This window comes from Pseudonaja textilis, chromosome 2 (genome assembly GCF_049901715.1).
Source record: "Pseudonaja textilis isolate UNSWEBS1 chromosome 2, rPseTex1.2, whole genome shotgun sequence".
Taxonomy (NCBI): domain Eukaryota; kingdom Metazoa; phylum Chordata; class Lepidosauria; order Squamata; family Elapidae; genus Pseudonaja; species Pseudonaja textilis.
Window position 1 is genome coordinate 32074715 of NC_141991.1, and position 20763 is coordinate 32095477.

Genomic DNA, 20763 nt, shown 5'->3' on the forward strand with positions numbered 1-20763 from the left:
GCTTCGCTAGATGATCTACAGAAACTAACAGATCAGCAAGGTTCTGTTCTTGAAAAATCAGTCAATGTCTTAGTGGATAAATGAGTTGGGAATGCTAATTCAGTCCTTAGGGAGCAAGGCTAGATTACTTTCAATCTCACTACTTATCAATTCACCCCCTGCCTCCATATTTGAATGACATGGGAATGAGCAAAAAGAAGTTTCGTCTTATAGTGCAAATACTTTTTAAAAATACATTTACTGCATTTTTGGAGTTGCCACCCGCGTTCAAAGGCACCTAGAAAAACTGGGTTTGGGGACAGAATTCTTCCCTTGGGCTGACTAGCTGGTTCCACAAGAAACTGCCATCATTTATTCCGATACTAATTAGTACACACCTAGTTAAGTGTAACATGTTGTTCTCAGTTCAATCTACTCACAAAGCAGTTAAAACTTTCACGGTAGTTCTCTACAATATTTGTAGTATTAAAGATTATTGTACCCTATGACTGTCATTAAGTGTTGTACCTTATGATTCTTGACTCTTTGACGAATGTATCTTTTATTTAATGTATACTGAGAGCATTTGCACCAAGACAAATTCCTTGTGTGTCCAATCACACCTGGCCAATAAAGAATGCTATTCTATTAACTGAACTGTTTCTTAACATCAATAAATATCTAAACAGAAGCATTGAATATTAAGCATTTCTTTGATAGTAGGTTGTAGATAGTAGAAACCAGAGGAACCAATATTAATGGGGAACAAACTTGTCACTGAAAAGTGTGAGAATATTTGCAAAGTATAAAAGTAATCTCCTCTTGGAAAATGTGTCATGAGATGTATATAAATAACATTCTTAGAGATTCCTAAGCTTCAGCCTTGAATTTGGGAGTTGAGCCAAATCCTAATACTATTGGCATTAATTTCTTATTCAGTTATAAAAGATTCTGCTGGGACTACAAAGACTTCTCTGGATCAATTTTTCCATCATCATATTTCTGCCTCTTTGAGGGGATCCTTGGTGCTTTCTGAGCTTGGTTGTTTTCTTGCAGACATTTCATTACCAAACTAGGTAACATCATCAGTGCTAATGTTACCTACTTTGGGTAATGAAATGTCTGCAAGAAAACAACTAAGTTCAGGAAGCACCAATTACCCCTCACTTCAATTCTGATCTACAAATATTTTATTCTATTCTGTTCTATTCTATCCTATTTGCTGTGGTTATAACCTGCTCCTCTCAATCCCGAACTATAAAGCAGGAGCAATATAATGTTTATATTCTGAGTATACAAGGAATCCTGGACTTACAACTGTAATGGAGCCTGCCTGCCCATGATGGTCATAAGTTGTGACAGTTGTAAAGCGGGCAGTCCATATGACTGACCTAATTTTTAAAAGTATTTTTGTGATTGTTGTTAAGCGAATTCAGTGGTTGTAAAGTGAACACCATTGTCATTAAACCAATGCAACAATTGTTAAGGTAACCCATGGTTTGCTCTGAGGCGTATTAACTGAAAATCAGAAGCAAATAAATGTTTTTGGCAAAGAATCATAAATCACAGTCATATGACCTAGGATGCTGAAATGAGCCATGGTGGCATAGTTAAGAGCTGTGGTGGCACAGTGATTAGAAGAATGCAGTATTGTCTACAGGCTAATTGTGTTGACTGCCAACAGTTCTGCAGTTCAATTCTCACTGGCTGAAGGTTGACTCAGCCTTTCATCCTTTTGAGGTTGGTAAAATAAGGACCCTGATTGTTTGGGGCAATATGCTGACTCTGTAAACCACTTAAGAGAGAGCTGTGAAGCAGTACATAAGTCCAAGTGCTATTGCTAAATGGCCATTAATGCAGGCCATTTCCTGAGCTCCCAAAAAGCGGTCAGGTGGTAGCAGGGGGTGCAGCCTTCAGAACATCATAATGAGGACATAAGTGCCTTCTGGGGAGGGGGATGGCACTAAACAAGTGATCATAAGTCAAGGACTATTTGCATAAAGATGTAAATATTCTTTGCCCATCCTGTTTTAAAATACACCTGTTTTCACAAGTCATTTGTACTTTCTACCTTGTTCTGGATATGGCTGCAACTAATGAAGGAAGATACATTCATAATTCATTTGCCTCAAGTAAAACTGTTCTGCACTACCATTTTTGGAAGTATGACTTCACAATGGTCAAGACACTTATTTGACATGGAAAAAAAACTTCTCTTGACATGCTGGTGTTGGTAGATTTTGTGATTCTGATGCATGCTTATAAGGTTTCTTAAGAAAGCCTTATTTATACATTCTTTTCCAATGAGGGAATTATTATACAAGCCAAATCTCCCACAGCTTTCTTTTATGTACACATTTAAAGCAATCCCTCTCCACCCCAAATATTCCTTTACTTCATTTTTCCTCAACCCTATTTCTTCATTATGGATGACACCTGCTCTATTTTGGAGTCTGTTGCTCATTCTTTGTACTTGCACACATATGCACATGTGAGAAACAAAAAATTACATTTCCTTTGGTTGATGGGGACTTAAAGCTAGAAGTGCATCCATATAATTCAATTACTTGTATGTTTACAGCTATTGAAGTATAGTCTGCAGTTGTATGGAAAACTGAGCCAAATTACCTGTTGCACACAGGACTTTGCGTTGAGGAAAAAGAGTTCAACTGTGGTCTTATCCTTCAGAAACGAAATGCTTTCTATGTAAAATCTAAAAGAAATGGAAAGAGGAATAATTTTATTGCCTTGTAATCGTGCAGTTCTAAATCAAAGGTTAAAAGCCAATGTTGTACTGCAAATCAGTTCAATTAATCCAACAATACTACGCAAAAACATTAGTACAATACGTAAAACAAAGGGGAAGGTTTATCAAACATATGTATTGTAAAAATCAGAATGCTGTTTGAGTCAGCAAGAAAATTCAATCCCCAAAAGTATTTTTCAATGAAACCATAAGGTATCACTGCAATAAAAAGTTGCAAGCTGAAAGTACCTATCCATATTACACCCACTTTTTAAAAGAGAGAGTAATCAAGTTGCCTACAAAATACATTTTTTTGATATTGTTGAGTATCTGATTTTTGAAATGTTTAGCAGAAATATACTGTAATAGATAAGAACAAATAGAAGAAAGAAGGGACAAGCTAGATTTAGAGAGATGCCATACCTATTAGGCTGCTTCATTTGGTAAATTCTGGGTAAAGGTTTTAGCAATATATCATGCTGACACCAGATGTTTTTCGTGGTAACTTAGCAGTAAGCTAGTTTATTTAAGACCCTGTTCTTATTAAGCTGAAAACCCAGATATTGAGTTTAGATCTGCTTATCTGGTCTCTTTACTTTCAAACAATAATCACATGGAGATTTGTACTACTAGACCTACGGTGACTTTAGGAGACAGCTAATTTGAAATTGGGAACAGAAAACAGCACTCAAAGGGAAAGCAGTTTTGGTAATTCTGCAAATTAAAAAGAGGAACTCTAGGCTATAACATTCAAAATATACATCCAAATTTGTATGTAGCAATTCTTATTCACTGCACTATTATTTGCACCTGCTGAGAAGTCATTTTCAAAAGTGAAAATTATAAAAAGTTATCCATTCTCTTTCATAGCTGAAGGTGCTGGATTAGCGATGATCTCAACTGAAAATAACATTGGAAAGGCATTGGATGAAAGTGATCTCATGGAAGAGTTTTCATCTAAAAGATCTCAAAAAGTTTCATGTCTGTAACTATTGCTATTATTGTTATTAAGTTGTCAGTTTGTGTTCTCTTCAGATAGCAGATGAAGATGTAAAAATAAGATGAAGTCCTAATCATGAATATAAATACTGAAGAACATAATTTATTGCTTTGCTCTTTTCTTTCATTTAGGAAATTTGATAACTGTGGCTATGCCACATATTGAGAATTCTTAGGATAAAATCAGATATATCAGGAACAGTGCTGATAGGTTATAAAAAGAGTTGCACAATTGCCCGGGGCCAAAAAACTCTAAGGCCACCAATGGATATAATCAAGTGCTTTCCTAATTATCATATCACAAATATTCTCCAAGACTTCCAAATATTCCACATTTGGAAGACTGCATCCAGTTTGGGTCACCACAAAACAAAAAAGATGCTGATGCCTAAAAAGAGTGCAGAGAAGAGCAACAAACATAATAAGGAGTCTGGAGGCTAAACTGAACGGATAAGTCAACTAGGCTCGTTTAGCCTAACAAAGAGAAGGCTTAGGGCAGGGGTGTGAAACGCAAGGCCCGCAGGCCACATGCGGCCCACAGGGTGCTTAGATCTGGCCCACAGGCCCTCCCTGGAAACAGCGAAGGACTGGCACATGGTGCCTCTGCCAGTGAAAACAGAGCTCGGGAGGGGCGTGGGCATCCTCTCTAAGCTCCGTTTTTGCTGGCAGAGGATTGTAGGAGGCCATCAGGCTTAACGCGGAGCCAGGGTGGCCGTGTGCGGCCTCCAAGTTCCATTTTCACTAGCAGAGGATTCTTGGACTGAAAATGGAGGCTAGGCTGGCTGTGAATAGACTCCCCGAGCTCATTTTCAATGGCAGAGGATGCAGGAGGCCATCGTGGCTGAAAACAGAGCCTCAAGGAGTGATGTCGAGCTGGCCACACACCCTCTGGCCATCCCCACCCAAAGTAAAATACAACCCTGATGCAGCCCTCAATAAAATCGAGTTTGACACCCCTGGCTTAGGGGATGACATGCTAGCCATTTTCCAACCCCTGAAGGGCTGTCACAGGGAAGAGGGGATTGACTTGTTCTCCAAAACACCTGAGAGCAGGACAAGAAGCAATGGATGAAAGCTTGTCAGAGGGAGAGCCAAGCTGGAAATAAGGAATAATTTCCTGACAGTGAGAACGATTGATTAATGCAATAGTTTGCCATTCACAGTTGTGGGTGCTCCATTACTGGAGGTTTTCAAGTAAAGATTAGACAACCATTTATCCAGGATGGAATAAGGACTCTTGCCTTGAGTAGTGATTTGGACTGGAAGACCTCCAAGGTCCCTTCCAGCCTTATGATTCTATGATTCTGGGAGATTAACATCACATCAACATTGATTTCATTTCAGTATGTGAATTCTGGGGTTCTAAAGCTTGCTTCTCTTTCTGCAGATGTTTCCTTGCCAGACTAGGTAATATCATCAATGGATAGAGGTGATGCTTGGGGTAGAATTTTGCTGCATATATGTAGTACCTTGTCTTACCAGCATTTGCTGAAGTAATTTTTCTTCCCTGGTTGTTTTTTGGTTGGCACATATCCCGAAGCTTTGACAATAGTTCTTTTTCTATGGTGTTATTATTTTATTGTCTGTGCTGGAACCTTTAAAATATGGAGTTTGGAGGGAGATATTTTAGAGCACCTCCATCCAGGGGTGGGATTCTATAGGTTTTCACCTATTCACTAGAACCGGTTGTTAACTTTCTAAGCAGTTTGGAGAACCGGTTGTTAGAAGAAATCTTTTGTTTTTTTCCACCCTTCTTGCATTCTGGGCAGTATGCCTAGACTTACTGTCTCCAAAGGAGGTTTTTTTTTTCCTTTGCTGGTACTTTCTTAAAGGGGAAGGGTTGTTTTAAGCTTTTTACACTGCTGTTGGGAGAAAATAGTCCCCTGTTGGAGTTAGCACTTTGCAGAAATAATTGAATAACAAAGCAGAGCTGCCGGAAATAAGCTTTTAATGACAAGGAACCAAGATGAGTGACATTCAGCAAGGCTTCTTGGCTAGCTAGAAAGATTGACATTCAAATGTGAATTTACATACCCTTTTTGAGTTTTGGTTTAAAACTGGTGACCATTCAAAGTTACAATAGTACTGAAAAAGTGACTTATGACCATTTTTCATACTTACGACCATTGCAGCATCCCCACTGTCATGTGGCCAGGCGAGGATGTAAATGATGTGAGTGATGTTGAGTTGGCCACACCCACCCAGTCACATGACCAGCAAGCCACACCCACCAACTAAGTCATGCCCACAGAACCGGTTGTTAAAAAAATTGAATCCCACTCCTGACTCCAACCCTCTGAACATGTGAAGCTACAACACATACGGAAGAAGGAAGTTCCTCAAAAGGTTGTCTTTAAACTGCACTTCAAAAAGAAGTAAAAACAGTAGCATACTGAGTCATAATCTTAAGGCTTAAATATAAAAATTACCACATTTGATGACATAGAATACTAGTTTGGAAGTGATAGGGAGATGTGACAAATACATGTTCATGCAAATGTCATCCTGTTAATTTTTTTTTTTTTAGTTTGTCCTACTTATTTTCATTGATAATAAACAAAAACCCATTAATTCTTTTAAAAAACAACAACAATTGAAATTCCACAATGCAAATATATTTTGCATTGCATAACCATATTTACCTGACTGCAAAAAACAAAGTTGCCGGACCTGGTTTCTTAGGTAAATCATGATCCAGAACTCTGTGGTCTAACTGTAGCCAGACATTGTGACCCCTGAAAAATTTCAAAACAGAACAGTAAACATAAGAAACCAATGCTTTTAATTCACACAGTTGAGACTATTTTTCTAGAAATGAAGTTGGCTAACTCTTCTATTTTCCTCATTTCATTTATTTCCTGCCTTCATTGCAAGCGGAGATAATGTAGCATTTAGAAAGATGCAGGAAAGTGCAATCATACTCTTCCTCTTGATTAAGACCCAGTTAATGAGCTGTAATACAGGGAGACCTCTACCTTCAGCCAATCGTTTAGTGACTATTTGAAGTTACAACAGCACTGAAAAAGTGACTTATGACCAGTCTTCGCACCTATGACTGTCACAGTATCCTAATGGTCATGCAGTCAAAATTCAGGCGCTTGGCAACTGGCGTGTATTTACTGTATGATGATTGCAGCTTCCCTGGATCACGTGATTGCCATTAGTGATCTTCCCAGCCATCTTCTGACAGGCAAAGTCAATGGGAGAAGCTGAATTTGCTTAACAACTGCATGATTCACTTAACAACTGTAGTGATTCACCTAACAACTGCAGCAAAAAAAAGGTTATACAATCAGACATGATTCAGTAATAACTGCTTAGCAATGGAAAATCTGGTTCCAACTATGATTGTAATCAAGGACTACCTTTAGGATTGTGAACAGGGGCCAGAATGATATATAGGAGTAATAATTGCCACAGACATAATTGGTACAGTTTTCTTAGAGAGTCTAAAGTGGCAGCCGACTGTCCATTAAAATACAAGCTGTATTAATAGTAGTTCCAAATGTGATCAGAGACTCGAGATATAATAAACTGATTATCAAATGTTTATAAACTGGTTTCCAAATTGTTTGTACCACTTAACCACTTCTTAACTGATTGACAATATTGCTGTCTTCATGAAAAAAAAAGAAATTAGTTCAATTGAATTAAAACTAGAACTGTTCTTATTAGGTATAAGAGGACCTAACGTCCTAGCAGGAATCTCCAATACATCATACTTCATATAGTAACCACTGCCAGGATCTCATTTGCTCAAAATTGGAAAAAGGATACCATTCCCTCCGAGGCAGCAATAATATGAAAGAGCCTTGAATGTACTGAAATGGATGGGCTAACAATGATATTAAAAGATAAAAGAAGAAATAGAGTATAATAAGATATGGAACCTTTGGTATTAGGAAGAAGATACAAAGGCGTCAATCAATAGCAATAATGAGAAAATAATAATCAATGTTGTGTGTGTGTGTGTATATATATATACACATATATATACATATATATGTTTTCTGAGGTTCTCACGGGTATTAGTATGTGGATCTTTGGTTATTTGGGTTTTCTCCCATGTAAGATTGGAAGTATCTAGGCAACGTTTCGATGAAGTCTCATTCATCATCTTCAGGCTTGTGTCTTCGGCTCTGTGCTTCTCATCTGATGAACAGTATACAGAAGCCTGATGATGGCAGATGAGATTCTGCCAAAACGTTGCTACAACTTTAAAAGCACAACTACAATGACGTGGGAAAATACTCGAACAAAGCTGAATGCCATGCATGTAAGTACCCTCGAAAACTTAAGAATATATATATGAATGAAATTAGGATTTAAGTTCTTGAGCAAAGGAATTACCAGCCTTCAAAGTCCTATTATATAGCACATTATTAAATCAAAACAAACAGAAAGGCAAAAGCCACGCCTTTTTTACAATCTCATATACACCAGAGGGCAGGACACTGTCTCAGTGGTTAAAATGTTGGGCTTGTCAGCTGGAAAGCCAGCAGCTCAGGTTCAAGACTCAATCACCATGCAAGGGGGTAAGCTCCCATCCTCGCCCTACCTCCTGCCAACCTAACAGTTTGAAAGCATGCGAGTAGATAAATAGGTATCACTTCAGTGATAGGGGAACAGTGCTGCTGGCTCAATGGCCTTGAAACAGAGCTGAACATTGTCCCCTATAGTTGGCAACAACTAGCAAAGTAAAAACTGAAAGGAGTCTTTTAACTTTATTTTGTATACACCAGAAGAATTAGGCCTTCTCATTATTACTAACTAGATATGAAAAAGTTGTAATCCAAGCTATCTGGATACTACTAGGTATGGAATGGTGTTTCAATCTTCATTTGTTCTTTTCACATCTACATTTTAGAATGGCCAACAATTAATTCATAGATGAATTTTTTGAGAGGAAAAAATAAGCATGAGGGAAAGAAAGCCTTCACCATTAAAGTGTATTGTTATTATTATTCATTGGTGCTTTGACCGAACAGTATCTGTGTTACTGAGTCGCACACTCTGCCTGATAGAAAAAGTTTAAGTGGCATCTTCTGCTACAATAGGGATTTTTTTTTTTAAAAAAAGGATTTGACTGCCCTCTGGAGGTTGCAAATTGATAATCTAACACAAAAGGAATGTAATATCAATAGATATTTTTCTGAACTAGAAAGTTATTAAGACAGAGAGAGATTTCCTCTTATGTTCAGACTTATGTTTTTAGGAACTTTTTCTCAAATAGGAGCAAATGTACCAACACCTTCAAAATCTATTTGACTGAATTTACCTGGTATAGAAAAGTTGAGAACATCCAGCAACAAGTAATCAATTATTCACATAGCAGAAAATATATGCAAATATGCATAAAATTTGTTTTGCTTACATACAGTATGCATGTCTGTGTGTCTAACAAGCGAAATCAAGAAATTTTGGAAGAGAAACTATAGAGAAAGATTGTCAAATTTGATGATTGATTGAGGGGACATAATAACTGTCTGCACTGAGGGGGCTGTCACAGAGAATTGGTCGAGTGCTTAGTCTCCAAAGCACCTGAGGGTAGGCCAAGAAATAATGGGGGTAGGGGGAGCTTGTTAAGAGAAATTCAAGGAGTAAGGAGAAATTTTGACAGGGAGAACAATTAATCAATGAAAAAGCTTGCCTTCCAGAATAGTGGGTGCTCCATTATTGGGGGTTTTCAAAAGTCGACTGGACAACCATTTGACTGGGATCTACTGCCTAGAAGACTTTTGAGGCCTTTTCTAACCCTTTGATTCTATGTTCTGTAGTGCTTCATTATTTAATGGCTGCATCTTCCCTGCTCCAAATCCTCCCCCTATCCCTGCATATGAAGAGGGAAGCATCAACTAGCAATCCTATGTGTGTAAACAGCATGAACATTAAGTTGGAGTGAAATAATAATAATTGGAGGAGAACTATCTAACCAGCCTCTTCCAATTCTTGAATGCATTTAGCTTAGCTTTCTCCAATCTGAATGTCCTCCAGATGTACAGACTTCAACTCAAAAATCTTTTAACAGCGGGCCAGCTGGCTGAGCTCTAAGAGTTGTAATCCAAATATCAGGCTGGGAAAAGCTATGTAATCCCTAAGAAATGCTGTTTAGTAGGTGTCTGAAATATATAAATAATGTTAGCACCACACTGACCTAGACTGACCTGGAAAAAGTTGAGCTGGATAATCTAACAATAAAGCAAAATGAAAGTCATAGAAGTTAGCGCTATGCATATCCAGAAAGCAATATTTTTTTGCTACAATCATAAAAGAAGCAAACAGAAGGCAAATTCTATACTTTGAGAACTTCAGTCAATAACTGAAGGCTATGAAATTATCTAAAAATAAATCTGGAAATGCCAGTATACATTTTGACTATTCAAGTGGTTTAAAAGTAACTGCATGATGTACTTACATATCATCTATGAATGTTATCCCAAAATATTCCTTTTCTTTGAGGTTGAAATGCGAAGCCACCAAATCCAATAATTCCCGTGACAAAAGCTTAGGCTATAGGCAAAAAAGGTATGTTATTCTTGCAATTTTTGTGTTCAAAACAATAATATCAAATTATCCTCCCTCTGCCCTTCATCTTTCTAGAACAGGAGTGTCAAACTCAAGGCATAGGGGCTAGACCTGGCCTCCGGAATACTTAGATCTGGCCCACGGGCCACTCTGAAAACAGCGAAGGACCGGCCCAAGGCGCTTCTGCCAGCAAAAGCAGGGTCCCGGGCTCAGTTTTTGGCTGCCACAGCCTCCTACAACCCTCTGCCAGTGAAAATGGAGCTCAGGAGGGCCACATATAGCCCTCTGAGCTCAGTTTTCACTGGCAGAAAGTTGCAGGAGCTCAGGAGCCTGTTTTCACCGGCAGAGTGCTTGGGCTACCACAAGCGCCCCGATATGAGTGATGTTGAACTGGCCACACCCACCCTCGCCACGCCCACCTCAGCCTGCCAAGGTCAAACACAACTTTGATGTGGCCCTCAATGAAATCGAGTTTGACACGCTTGTTCCAGAGTCTCAGTATCTTTTTTATAGTGTGGTGACCAAAACTAGATGCGATACTCTAGGTGTGGTCTTACTAAGGCTTTATAGAATGGTACTAGCACCTCACTTGATGCATGATTTCTCCAAGCTTGTGTCTAACCATTAAAAAGACATTCTGTTGCTTTAATTAATCACAGAGAGGTGTTACACTGGCCCAAAGTTTAAAACATTTCTTTCAAATAATTTTTAAAGAATGATCATTTGCCCTGCTGTCAATTGCCGAATCAGTGCTGCAGAAACAATAAAACTTCAGTTGTCTCACCTGAACTAGTAGCTCCAGCTTCCTATCATCCAGAAGCTGTACTTGGCAGTGTCTCCCTTCGGTCATCTGTAAAACAAATAGAAGAGCATTAATTGTAGAACAGTAATGGAATCTTGTTCCAAAGGTATACCATATAGGTCCATTTGTGTGTGTGTGTGTGTGTGTGTGTGTGTTTATATATATATGATGCCCATTTACCAAGATTACCAAGATGCCCATTTACCAAGATTGTCCTCAACTTACAATCACAATTGGGACCGGAATGTTAAATGCCTGGGAAATCAGGAGATTCAGGGCGGTTCAAATGAGTATAAAGATTTATTGCAAGCTTAAATTCTCTATAAGAATCTGGCCAATTGGCCATTAAAGGGAAATGTGCAGAAGTTAACAATAGAAAGAAAGTCAAGGCAGGCTGGACTTAGATCTCTTGTGAGCACGAAGGGACTTGTAACTTATGATGCGTTTGACCCCTCCCTCAAGTTCAGCCTTGTCATCCCCTACACAGAATTTCCATTGTTAAGCAAGGCAGGTTTTAAATAGGTCGTGCCTGGTTTTATGACTTTTTTTGGCCATGGTTGTGAAGCAAATCACTGCAGTTGTTAACCGAATCACACATTCGCTGAACAAATCTGCTTCCGCCATTGACTAAAGCATGTTGGAAGCTGACTGGAAAGGTTGCCAATGGTGATCATGTGACTCCAGGATGCTGCAACCATTGTACATACATGACAATTGCCAGCCACCTGAATTTTGATCACGTGACTGTAGGGATAAGGTATGAGATGGCCATACGTATGAGATGGTCGTAAGTCTGAGGACAAGTTGTAAATCATTTTTTCAGTGCTGTTGTAACTTTGAACAGTTGCTAAATGAATGATTGTAAGTTGAAGACTACCTATTTAGGCATATGCACCCACACATACAACATCATAACAATATTGCTCTTTCCTTCATTTCTGACCTAATTCAGTTTTTATCTCATGATTTTGTTGTCCAGGCTTCAACTGAAAGTATTTCACACGTGGTTTGTGGTAGTCTAAGTGGTTCAATGATTTAATTATGAGATTTTTGTCTCATCTATAAACTGCACCTCAATGGTTGTAATGGGAGGATCTGTTCTGGATATAAAAAAAAACCTTCCTTTCTCGCCACCCCAGCCCAATTCATAAACAATAATGGGAATCTTGACTGAAATCCAAGGTATTGTCCTCCAGGCCCTTGTTCAAATTTCAGTTCCGAATACAACTTCCCGATGTTCTTATGTACGAAACAAGCGGAGAATGTATGGGCTCAATCAATGTGATTTATAAATTATGATTTCTAGCTTGGTGAAATAAGTTATAAAATCAGCATACTGATACTTTTCATTTATCTAAAATGGACTGTGTTATGCACTGGGACAACTTTCCCCAGTCTGTCACATGCAGAGATTCCAGGATTAGATAATATTTCAGAAATATACGGTCAGGCAAAGGTGGAGGAGTGGGCTGCTGGAGGTTCACAGGGGTTTGGGAGATCCTCTAGCTAAGATTCTGCCTGCAAAGTTCAGAGAATCCCTAAACCCCACTCCTAGCTATTTTAGTTATTTATTTTTATTTATTTTTGTCAATTGCTTATAAGATAATAGGTATAAGTAAAAACATAGTTATGAATACATGGATACATATAAGAAAAATAAAAAATAAAAGACACAATAGGACAGGGATGGTAGGCATGTTGGCGCGCTTATGCACACCCCCTACAGACCTCTTAGGAAAGGGGTGAGGTCAATTGTAGACAATCTAAGGTTAAAGTTTTCGGTGTTTGGGGAAGAAACCACAGAGTCAGGTAGAGTATTCCAGACATTGACCACTCTGTTGCTGAAGTCGTACTTCTTGCAATCAAGTTTGGTGCAATTAACCTTGAGTTTGTATCTATTGTTTGCTCTTGTATTGTTATGGTTGAAGCTGAAGTATTCATTGACTGGTAGGACATTGCAATGTATGATTTTATATACTGTACTTTGATCGGACCGAAGGTGGCGTAGTTCTAGGTTTTCTAGGTCTACAATTTCAAGTCTGGTGGCATAAGGTATTCTGCAACGAGTAGAGGAGTGGAGAACTCTTCTTGTGAAAGATTTCTGGACTTTCTCAACTGTGTTAATATCAGATATGTAATGTGGGTTCCAGACTGATGAGCTGTATTCAAGTATTGGTCTAGCAAATGTTTTGTATAGTAGTTAATAGTGTAATGTTTTGTACAGCAGTTAGTAGTGTAATATTACCAGAGAAAAAGCTATGTAAGATTAGGTTAACAACTCTTAACACATTTTTGGCTATGTAGTTACAGTGGGCGCTAGCACTTAGGTCATTAGAGATGAGTACGCCAAGATCCTTGACAGAGTTTGGATCATCAACAAGGTCTTTACTATTCAGCCTGTATTTTATTTTCTGATTTATTTTTTTTGCCAATATGTAGGACAGAGCATTTATTTTTGAGATTTGAAGTTGCCATTTGCTTGACCATTCTGATACATAGTCAAGGTCTTTTTGAAGGGTTGCAGTATTGTCTGTGGTATTGAATAGCTTTACTTCATCAGCGAAGAGAACACAGTTGCTCTTAATATGATCACAGAGGTCATTTATGTAGAGTATGAAGAGTTGGTCCCAGAACACTGCCTTGGGGGACGCCACTGTTGACAGGTACAGAATTTGATAGGACGCTCCCAATTTTGACCATTTGTTTGTTTGTTTATTAGAGAGTAGGTTGTTTGTTTCTAAATGGAGGATGATGGATTGGTTAATAATTGATTCCATGACTTTACAGGTGATGCAGCATAAAGAGATTGGTCTGTAACTTTCAACTAGGCTGGGGTCTCCCTTTTTGAAGATGGGGATGGCCGTGGCTTGTGACCATAGTTTTGGCAAGGACCTGGTCCTGAAAGATTTTTCAAAGATTATGCTTAGAGGTTCGGCTATGGCAGTGGATAGCTTTTTTAAGAAGTAGGCACATATTCTGTCTGGTCCAATAGATAGAGATGGTTTTAGATTGCGTAGTGCTTTTTCAACATTGTCTTCTGTAAAATCGATATGTATTAGATCATTGTAGTGGTCTGTGGTTCGAGTAGGAAATACTGGGCATGATCCATTACTATTTACAAATACTGAGCCAAAGAATGTGTTAAAGATGTTGGCTTTAATAGTGTCGTTACAGTCTTTACCATTAGGTCCTTTCAGGGGTGGAATGGACCTTGAGTCTTTTAGTTTGTTGTTTATAAAATTGTAGAAAGCACGGGTGGAATTGGTGCACAGAAGGTTTTCTTCTTTTTTAATGTGATAATTGGTGCATTCAGTTTTTATCTGGTGGCATAAATTTTTGTATCAGCTTTTGAAGTTGGCAACGTGACCAGATTTGTTTTTCTGCCAAAGTGATTTCTTTTTGGATTGAAGCTTCCTTATTGTTATGGGTAATTTGTTTTTTCTGGTTTTGGGAGTTGTTAATGGTACATATAGTTTGATGACTCTTTTGACTTCAAGTAAAAATATGTTGTAATGCTCTTCTACAGTATTGCATCCAGAGAATAGAAATTGCCAATCAAGGGATGAGAGATCGTTGTTTATAAGATCATAGTTGCCTTTTTTGAAGTTATAATTGGGGATTCTGTCATTGTAATGATTTTTGTGTGGACGTATGTTGAGACAAAAGTTTATCATGTTGTGGTCACTGTTGGAAAAGGGTTCTTTAATTTGTATTCCATAAATTGAATTCAAACTATTGTAGAAGATGAAATCGAGGCAGTTGTTAAGTCTAGTGTTGTTGGTTACTAGTTGTTCTAGTCCCAGATTTGTTACTGCATTGTATAAGGTTACATGTGCGGGTTCAGTTGTACATTCATTAAGGGTCCAGTTAATATGAGATAAATTGAAGACACCAAGAAAGATAAAAACATGTGGGCAGGATGCTGCCCATGTTAGTAGTGTATTTAGCTTGTTTGCATGTTCAATGATATAATCAGGGGTTCTGTAACATAGTAAGAACTGAAATGTGATATTTAAGGACAGTTCACAGATGACAGTCTCAGGATTAGCAAGCTCCTGGGTAACTTGGATGTTTTTTAGATATAAGGACTTTTTATAGAAAATAGCAACACCATCTCATCTACGGATTTCATGATCTGATCGGTAAACATGATAGTCTCTTACTGTGGTAATGGAGTCAGGGAGAGATGCATTGAGCCATGTTTCACAGACAAATATAATGTCGAATTTAGCTGTATTTAGTAGGAGGAGAAATTCAGGTATTTTATTTACAAGGCTTCTTGCACTGAGTAGCTTGCATTTAAGGCCAGTTGTGGTTGGAATAGAGGTAGTTAGGGGCGTGCATGCCTAGTTTTGAGTGATGTTGGATTGGATGGGGTTGGGTTGGATGCGGAGTTGTGGGTTGTGTGACTTTCTTTTGATGCAATCAGCTCAGTAGTCAATGTATAGATCCTTTTCTCCATTGTCTAGATGGTTTTTGAGTTCTTCACGGAGTTCATGGGAGTGGATTCTTTGCAGTATGGATAAACCTGGTCTTGAGCGAAGTTTTTTGTGGTTGGGATTGGTTTTTGCAATGGTGTTTATTATATGAATGAATATGTGTTTGCTGGACTCATTTTTGCATACAACTCTACAAAATCTTGGGGCCATAGAGCCGTCATTGTATTTGTACCCAGAGCCATCTCTGGTTATTTCAATGATATCTTCAGGAGAGATGTTTGTTGTATTAGAGTTGCTTATGATATCGCGAACTTTGGTGATGCTAGTCCCACCCACCACCCTGCGCCTCATTGGAGTCCACACATGGCCCGTTTTGGAGGCAGGTACGTGCAGGGCATGCGTGGAGGCGAAAAATGGGCCTCCCGGAAGTTTGGGAAGGCCAGAAACAGGCCCATTTCTGGCTTTCAGAGAGACTCCAACGCCCGGGGAAGCTGTTTTTGCCCATCCAGAGGCTCAAGGAAAGCTTCCGGAGCCCAGGGAGGGAAAAAACACCCCCCATGGTGTAGGAGGACAACTAAGCCACGCCCACCATGGCCATGCCCATCCAGCAACTGGGCAGAGAACCCAGTGCTAAAAATTATGAATCCCACCCCTGCAAAGGTGTAAGGAAATAGAAGTGTAATCCTGCTGGATCTGGAAGATGTCAGGTGAGGAATGAATGAATTAGATAAAGCAGCGGTCCCCAAGCTTTTGGGCACCAGGGACAGGTTCTGTGGAAAACAATTTTTCCACAGACCGGGGGTCACGTTTCATGCTCTACCTAAATCCCACACATGTGCAGATGAAGTTTTGCTCACTTGCATGGACCGGTTCCTAACTGTCCATGGACTGGCACATATCTGCAGCCTGGATTTTGGTGACCCCTGAATGACTAAATGGGGTGAATTCCCTCCACTGAAGAAAACTAAAAGGAATATAATTGTTTTTCTGTCTTAATAAACTCATTTATAAGTTCAAAATAGTGCACCCTATAAAATGATGGAATTCAATTCACTATTAAGACAAGTGATCTGTACAAAGAAATTCCATGTGGCAAATGTTTCAACAATAAAGACGACTTTACTGCAATATAATAATATAACAGCTTTAGCAGTGAAAACTTGACTTCATGCTTGCAACTTCAGATATGTGATATAAAACCTTCAGGATATTTTTGCTGTTCTACCCAGGAGCAGCAGGATGCTCTGATCTACCAAAGTTGCTGTTTTAGGCAGTATTTTTAGACCCCACAATGTCAAGTTACACTCCAGATGTATTTAGATTCTATATAAACAGGAAGCCCCAGGGGGGAAAAACCCAATTTAGGAAGTAAAAAGGCAAGAATAAACCCATATATTCAAACACAGAATAGCATCATAGCAAGGAAGCTTTGGAGAATTTTCTTTTTAAAAATATAATATAGAATTCTGATTTATTTTTTTGCTTGATTTTATTTTCTTGAGGCAGAAACTTGCTTGAATTGGCACGTTCTGTCACCCTCTCTTCTTTTATCATAAGACTGTATTTTCATGTTCCCAAAGATGTTGTATTTTTAAATAAGCAAAAATGCCAAGACATATTTGGAAACAAATTACAGTAGACTCGTTCTGTGTGTATATTTATTTCAAGGATATACAATTGTCCACTGCTTAGTTAGAATCAAATTACACTTTTCACTCACTTTGATCACCTGTGCACAAACAATTTTTTTCCCTCCTCCTCCTCCTCCTCTGGCAGCCAAAACAGGGCTCCAGGGCACTGCGCACAGGGCACCAGGGGGCCGCACGTGGCCCCTCCCACACCCCATTTCCATCCTGGATGGCCTCCTGCAGCAACCTGCCGGCCAAAATGGGCACCCCATTTTGGCCGGCAAGTTGCTGCAGGAGGCACCTGTCCTGTCTCCCCCACCACCCGCCAGCCCATGGAGGAGAATTACAATGCTGATCTGGCCCTCCAAAAAATCCAGTTTGATACCCCTGCAGTAGAGGGAACAGGCATACAGTATTAGAGAAAAGATATTAATATGATAAAACTAAAAAAAACCAAAATGTGCTACTGAAACTGGCAAATGAGATGTTTCATATTCAAATAGAAATTGAAAAGTAGACAAGTCTTTCAGCTTATATACTTTGGGACAAGTGAGGAGACTGGTTATCGACATAGCCCCAGAGGCATTTTGATGACTCTTGTTCTCCCCCAGGTATGATGGCTGAAAAAAACTCTGCTATTTGAGGTGAGGCATATCAAAATTAAAAAGGCGATTTACTGTTAAAAAGTAATGAAACTCCCAATATACCAGCTGCACTTCTTTAACGGATGCAGTTCTGAGTTGTTTGCAACATTTGGACACTGTAAAACCACTGAGTACTGGTCTCAGGCACCAGATAAGTGCCTGGACTAACATACAAGATTTCTGTAGCTGTAATGGAGAATTCATTGCCTTCCATAATTGATTCACAAAGCCTACCACCACTGGACATGTCCATGGACAAAATTTCAGGGTGCTCAGAATTGCAATTCCACAACATCTGGAGCCTACAGGTTTTACATTTGCGGTTCACACAAAGCCTGTTCTGAATTCTGTTATTTTCAGAGACAAAGCCACCTAGAAATATGATCTTGATTTTCTTCCTGTCTCCAAGCAAAAATGATTTCATTTTGTTTTCAGAATTTACAGTATCTCATTAATTTCATACTTGCTGCTTCTCTGTTTTAATGTCTGTTTCATGAGTGCTAGAGTCACTTTGCATTTTAAAACATGCTATATCATTTTAATATAAATTTAATTTTAAAAAATTAAGTTATTGCAGGTTTCCTTGGAAACTCGTGTTTGAAAGGCCATAAACTATAAATAATTAGTGAAAAAGTTTACTGTCTTGAATGGGAGTTTTCTCAATTGTTTTTTTTTTTAAATCAGAATGTTGGAAAAGTTTGGTTCAGTTGTATTTTATGAGTGTGCATCTAATTATGTCAACAACCATTTCAAGACGGTTATGTGACAAAATGCAGACAGCAATCTGCATGAGTTAATTCTATTGGCATTATTTGTGATTTAGTTCAAAGAGTTCATGGGTTAGAGGGCAGACGCATTACATACCAATTTTAAATTTTCAACATCTCATAAGGAACTTTAAAAAAAAACCCCTCATGTCCATTTTTAAAGGAATCTGCCCATCCTCCAGCTATTTAGCTAAAGCGGTTAAGCTTCTTGTGGAATGAATGGCTGTCCGATTTAAGCATGGTTTATCTCGTATTAGCCTAATACTGTTGGCCGACAGAAAAAGTACATACACCAGGTTAATTCACTCTTAATTGAAAAGAAAGGGCATCCCTGCAAAAAAGCTTTATCTTGATTAAATTTAAAAATTCATTACATCAAACTCATATAACCTAATTTTGGTTAATGGTTACCAGCAGATAAAAATCTTCATCCTCCATTTGGAGTGAATTTATTCTCTCCCACCACCTAATTTACACAAAGCTTAGCAAATTTGCCAGGATCTTCTTAACACTGTTAATCTCTCACATCTTTCCTTATGACTAGCATATGACTTGTGAGTAGCTTTGAACTTTCCTCACTTTCATCTAACCATGATACAAAAATGCCCAAGCAAAACATATTATTCTGCTGTGTCTCCATGAAATTGTCCCAATTTCTTCCCAGCCTCCCTGTGAGGCAGGCTTAAAAGTCAATGACTGTACCGGAGTTAAAGCAATGCTTTCTATCTTAAGCTAAAAACAACTGTACAAAGTTAGCACCTACTTCTCTCCTAGAAGAATCAAATATTTCGGGAAATATTAAAAAGGCAGGATAAAATATTTCCCCTAAAAGAGAGATAGAAATCTTAAGGGAGCCTCTGCTTTCTGCCCCCTTCCCCCAAGTAGATACTGGGGCAGCTTTAGAAATGCAGATTTGGTAATCCATTACTGTCTGCAGCAAGATCTGGCTCTGAACAAAGGTAGGTTAGCCTTCAGCCACAATAGGAATTGCACAACAAGCCTCTTCCTTGCATCAGCACACTTCAACCAAATGTATCTCAGACAAACTCCTATGATGGGAGTCTGACAGCAGCCAATAGAATACATGCCCTTCCACAGGAATAGGAAGCTCAAGTTCAAAGCCCAGAGGGGGTATAAATAACCCTCATTCTCCACTCCATATGGTCAGCTGCCCAAGACCTCAAACCCATGTGGTCCTGTTCTTCAATAAATCATCTCTCCAATCAGCCTCCATGTTTCCAGTGTCTTTTACTCCGCTTGGAATGGAACCAGATGGATATTTCTTCCAATACAACCAGCAAAGTTTGTAAAATCTATAACATTTTGCTACCCATTCTACCAAAGATGTAAGTGAACAGTAGTGAGTACAATTAGAAGGGTTCTTATTGTTATTTCATGAATAACTCTTCTTTTCTAATTAGCTGAGTTTAGAGATTCATACTTCCATTCCCCCAAAAGCTGGACAGAACATCAACACCTTAAATTGTGCCAGGAGATCTTTCCACACAGCCATCATGTGATCATGTGATCATTGTACCCTGCATCAGTAAGCAACCTAGACATATTGCAGCATTTTGCACCTGTTTCCATTTCCAGATATTTTTCAAGGGTTGCTCCACAAAAAGCACATTGCAGGAGTCAAGATTAGAGGTAACCAAGATATGAATAATTGCTGCTAAATCCAACCAACTCAGAGTGGGATTACAGCTGGTCCATTAGCTATAACTACACAAATTCTTCATCATGGTTACTGCCTGTGAATTGGCATTGGCAGGGTAAGATAAATGCCTTCCAGATTGCAGACTTGTTCTTTTTTGAAAGAACAGTCCTGTCCAAAACAGAATTCATTCTTTTTTTCCTGAGGTCCACTTTTTTCTTTACAAACAACTCTTTTGTCTTATATCTGAAATCCAATCCATGATCAAAACTAGGCAGTGCACAAGCATGCTGCTTACTCAAAAGCCATCATTGACAGCTGTTGAGAGTTACAGGAAAACTAGCAGTGGCTAAACTCCTGTCACATAGTTTCCAAGGTAGGTTATCCACCAGTGTGATCAAAACAGCCTGAGTTCCAGATCTTGGCTGAAGCCCTGACTGAACTGAATCAGTGTGTCAGTCAGCCCTGAAGCCATTTTGGAGCATCTTCAGGATTGCCACAGCAAGGCCGGTTGGAGCTGTGGGAACGGGAGAGGGAAATATAGATAGCTGGGACTTGTAGCCAAAAAAATATTCTT

At 38.8% G+C, this 20763-nt stretch overlaps 1 protein-coding gene across 3 annotated transcripts in view; it reads right to left on the minus strand.

Annotated features, from left to right (window-relative positions):
* Positions 1 to 20763, minus strand: part of FRMD4B (FERM domain containing 4B) — a 236349-nt gene that overhangs the window by 114124 nt on the left and 101462 nt on the right. For all 3 annotated transcript variants that reach the window (XM_087923650.1, XM_026722192.2, XM_087923649.1), the window contains exons 2-5: positions 11034 to 11099; positions 10140 to 10234; positions 6367 to 6459; positions 2608 to 2692 (exon numbers count right to left, since the gene is read on the minus strand). In XM_087923650.1, the coding sequence (XP_087779776.1) occupies positions 2608 to 2692; positions 6367 to 6459; positions 10140 to 10234; positions 11034 to 11099 (339 nt within the window). The remainder of the gene's footprint in view (positions 1 to 2607; positions 2693 to 6366; positions 6460 to 10139; positions 10235 to 11033; positions 11100 to 20763) is intronic.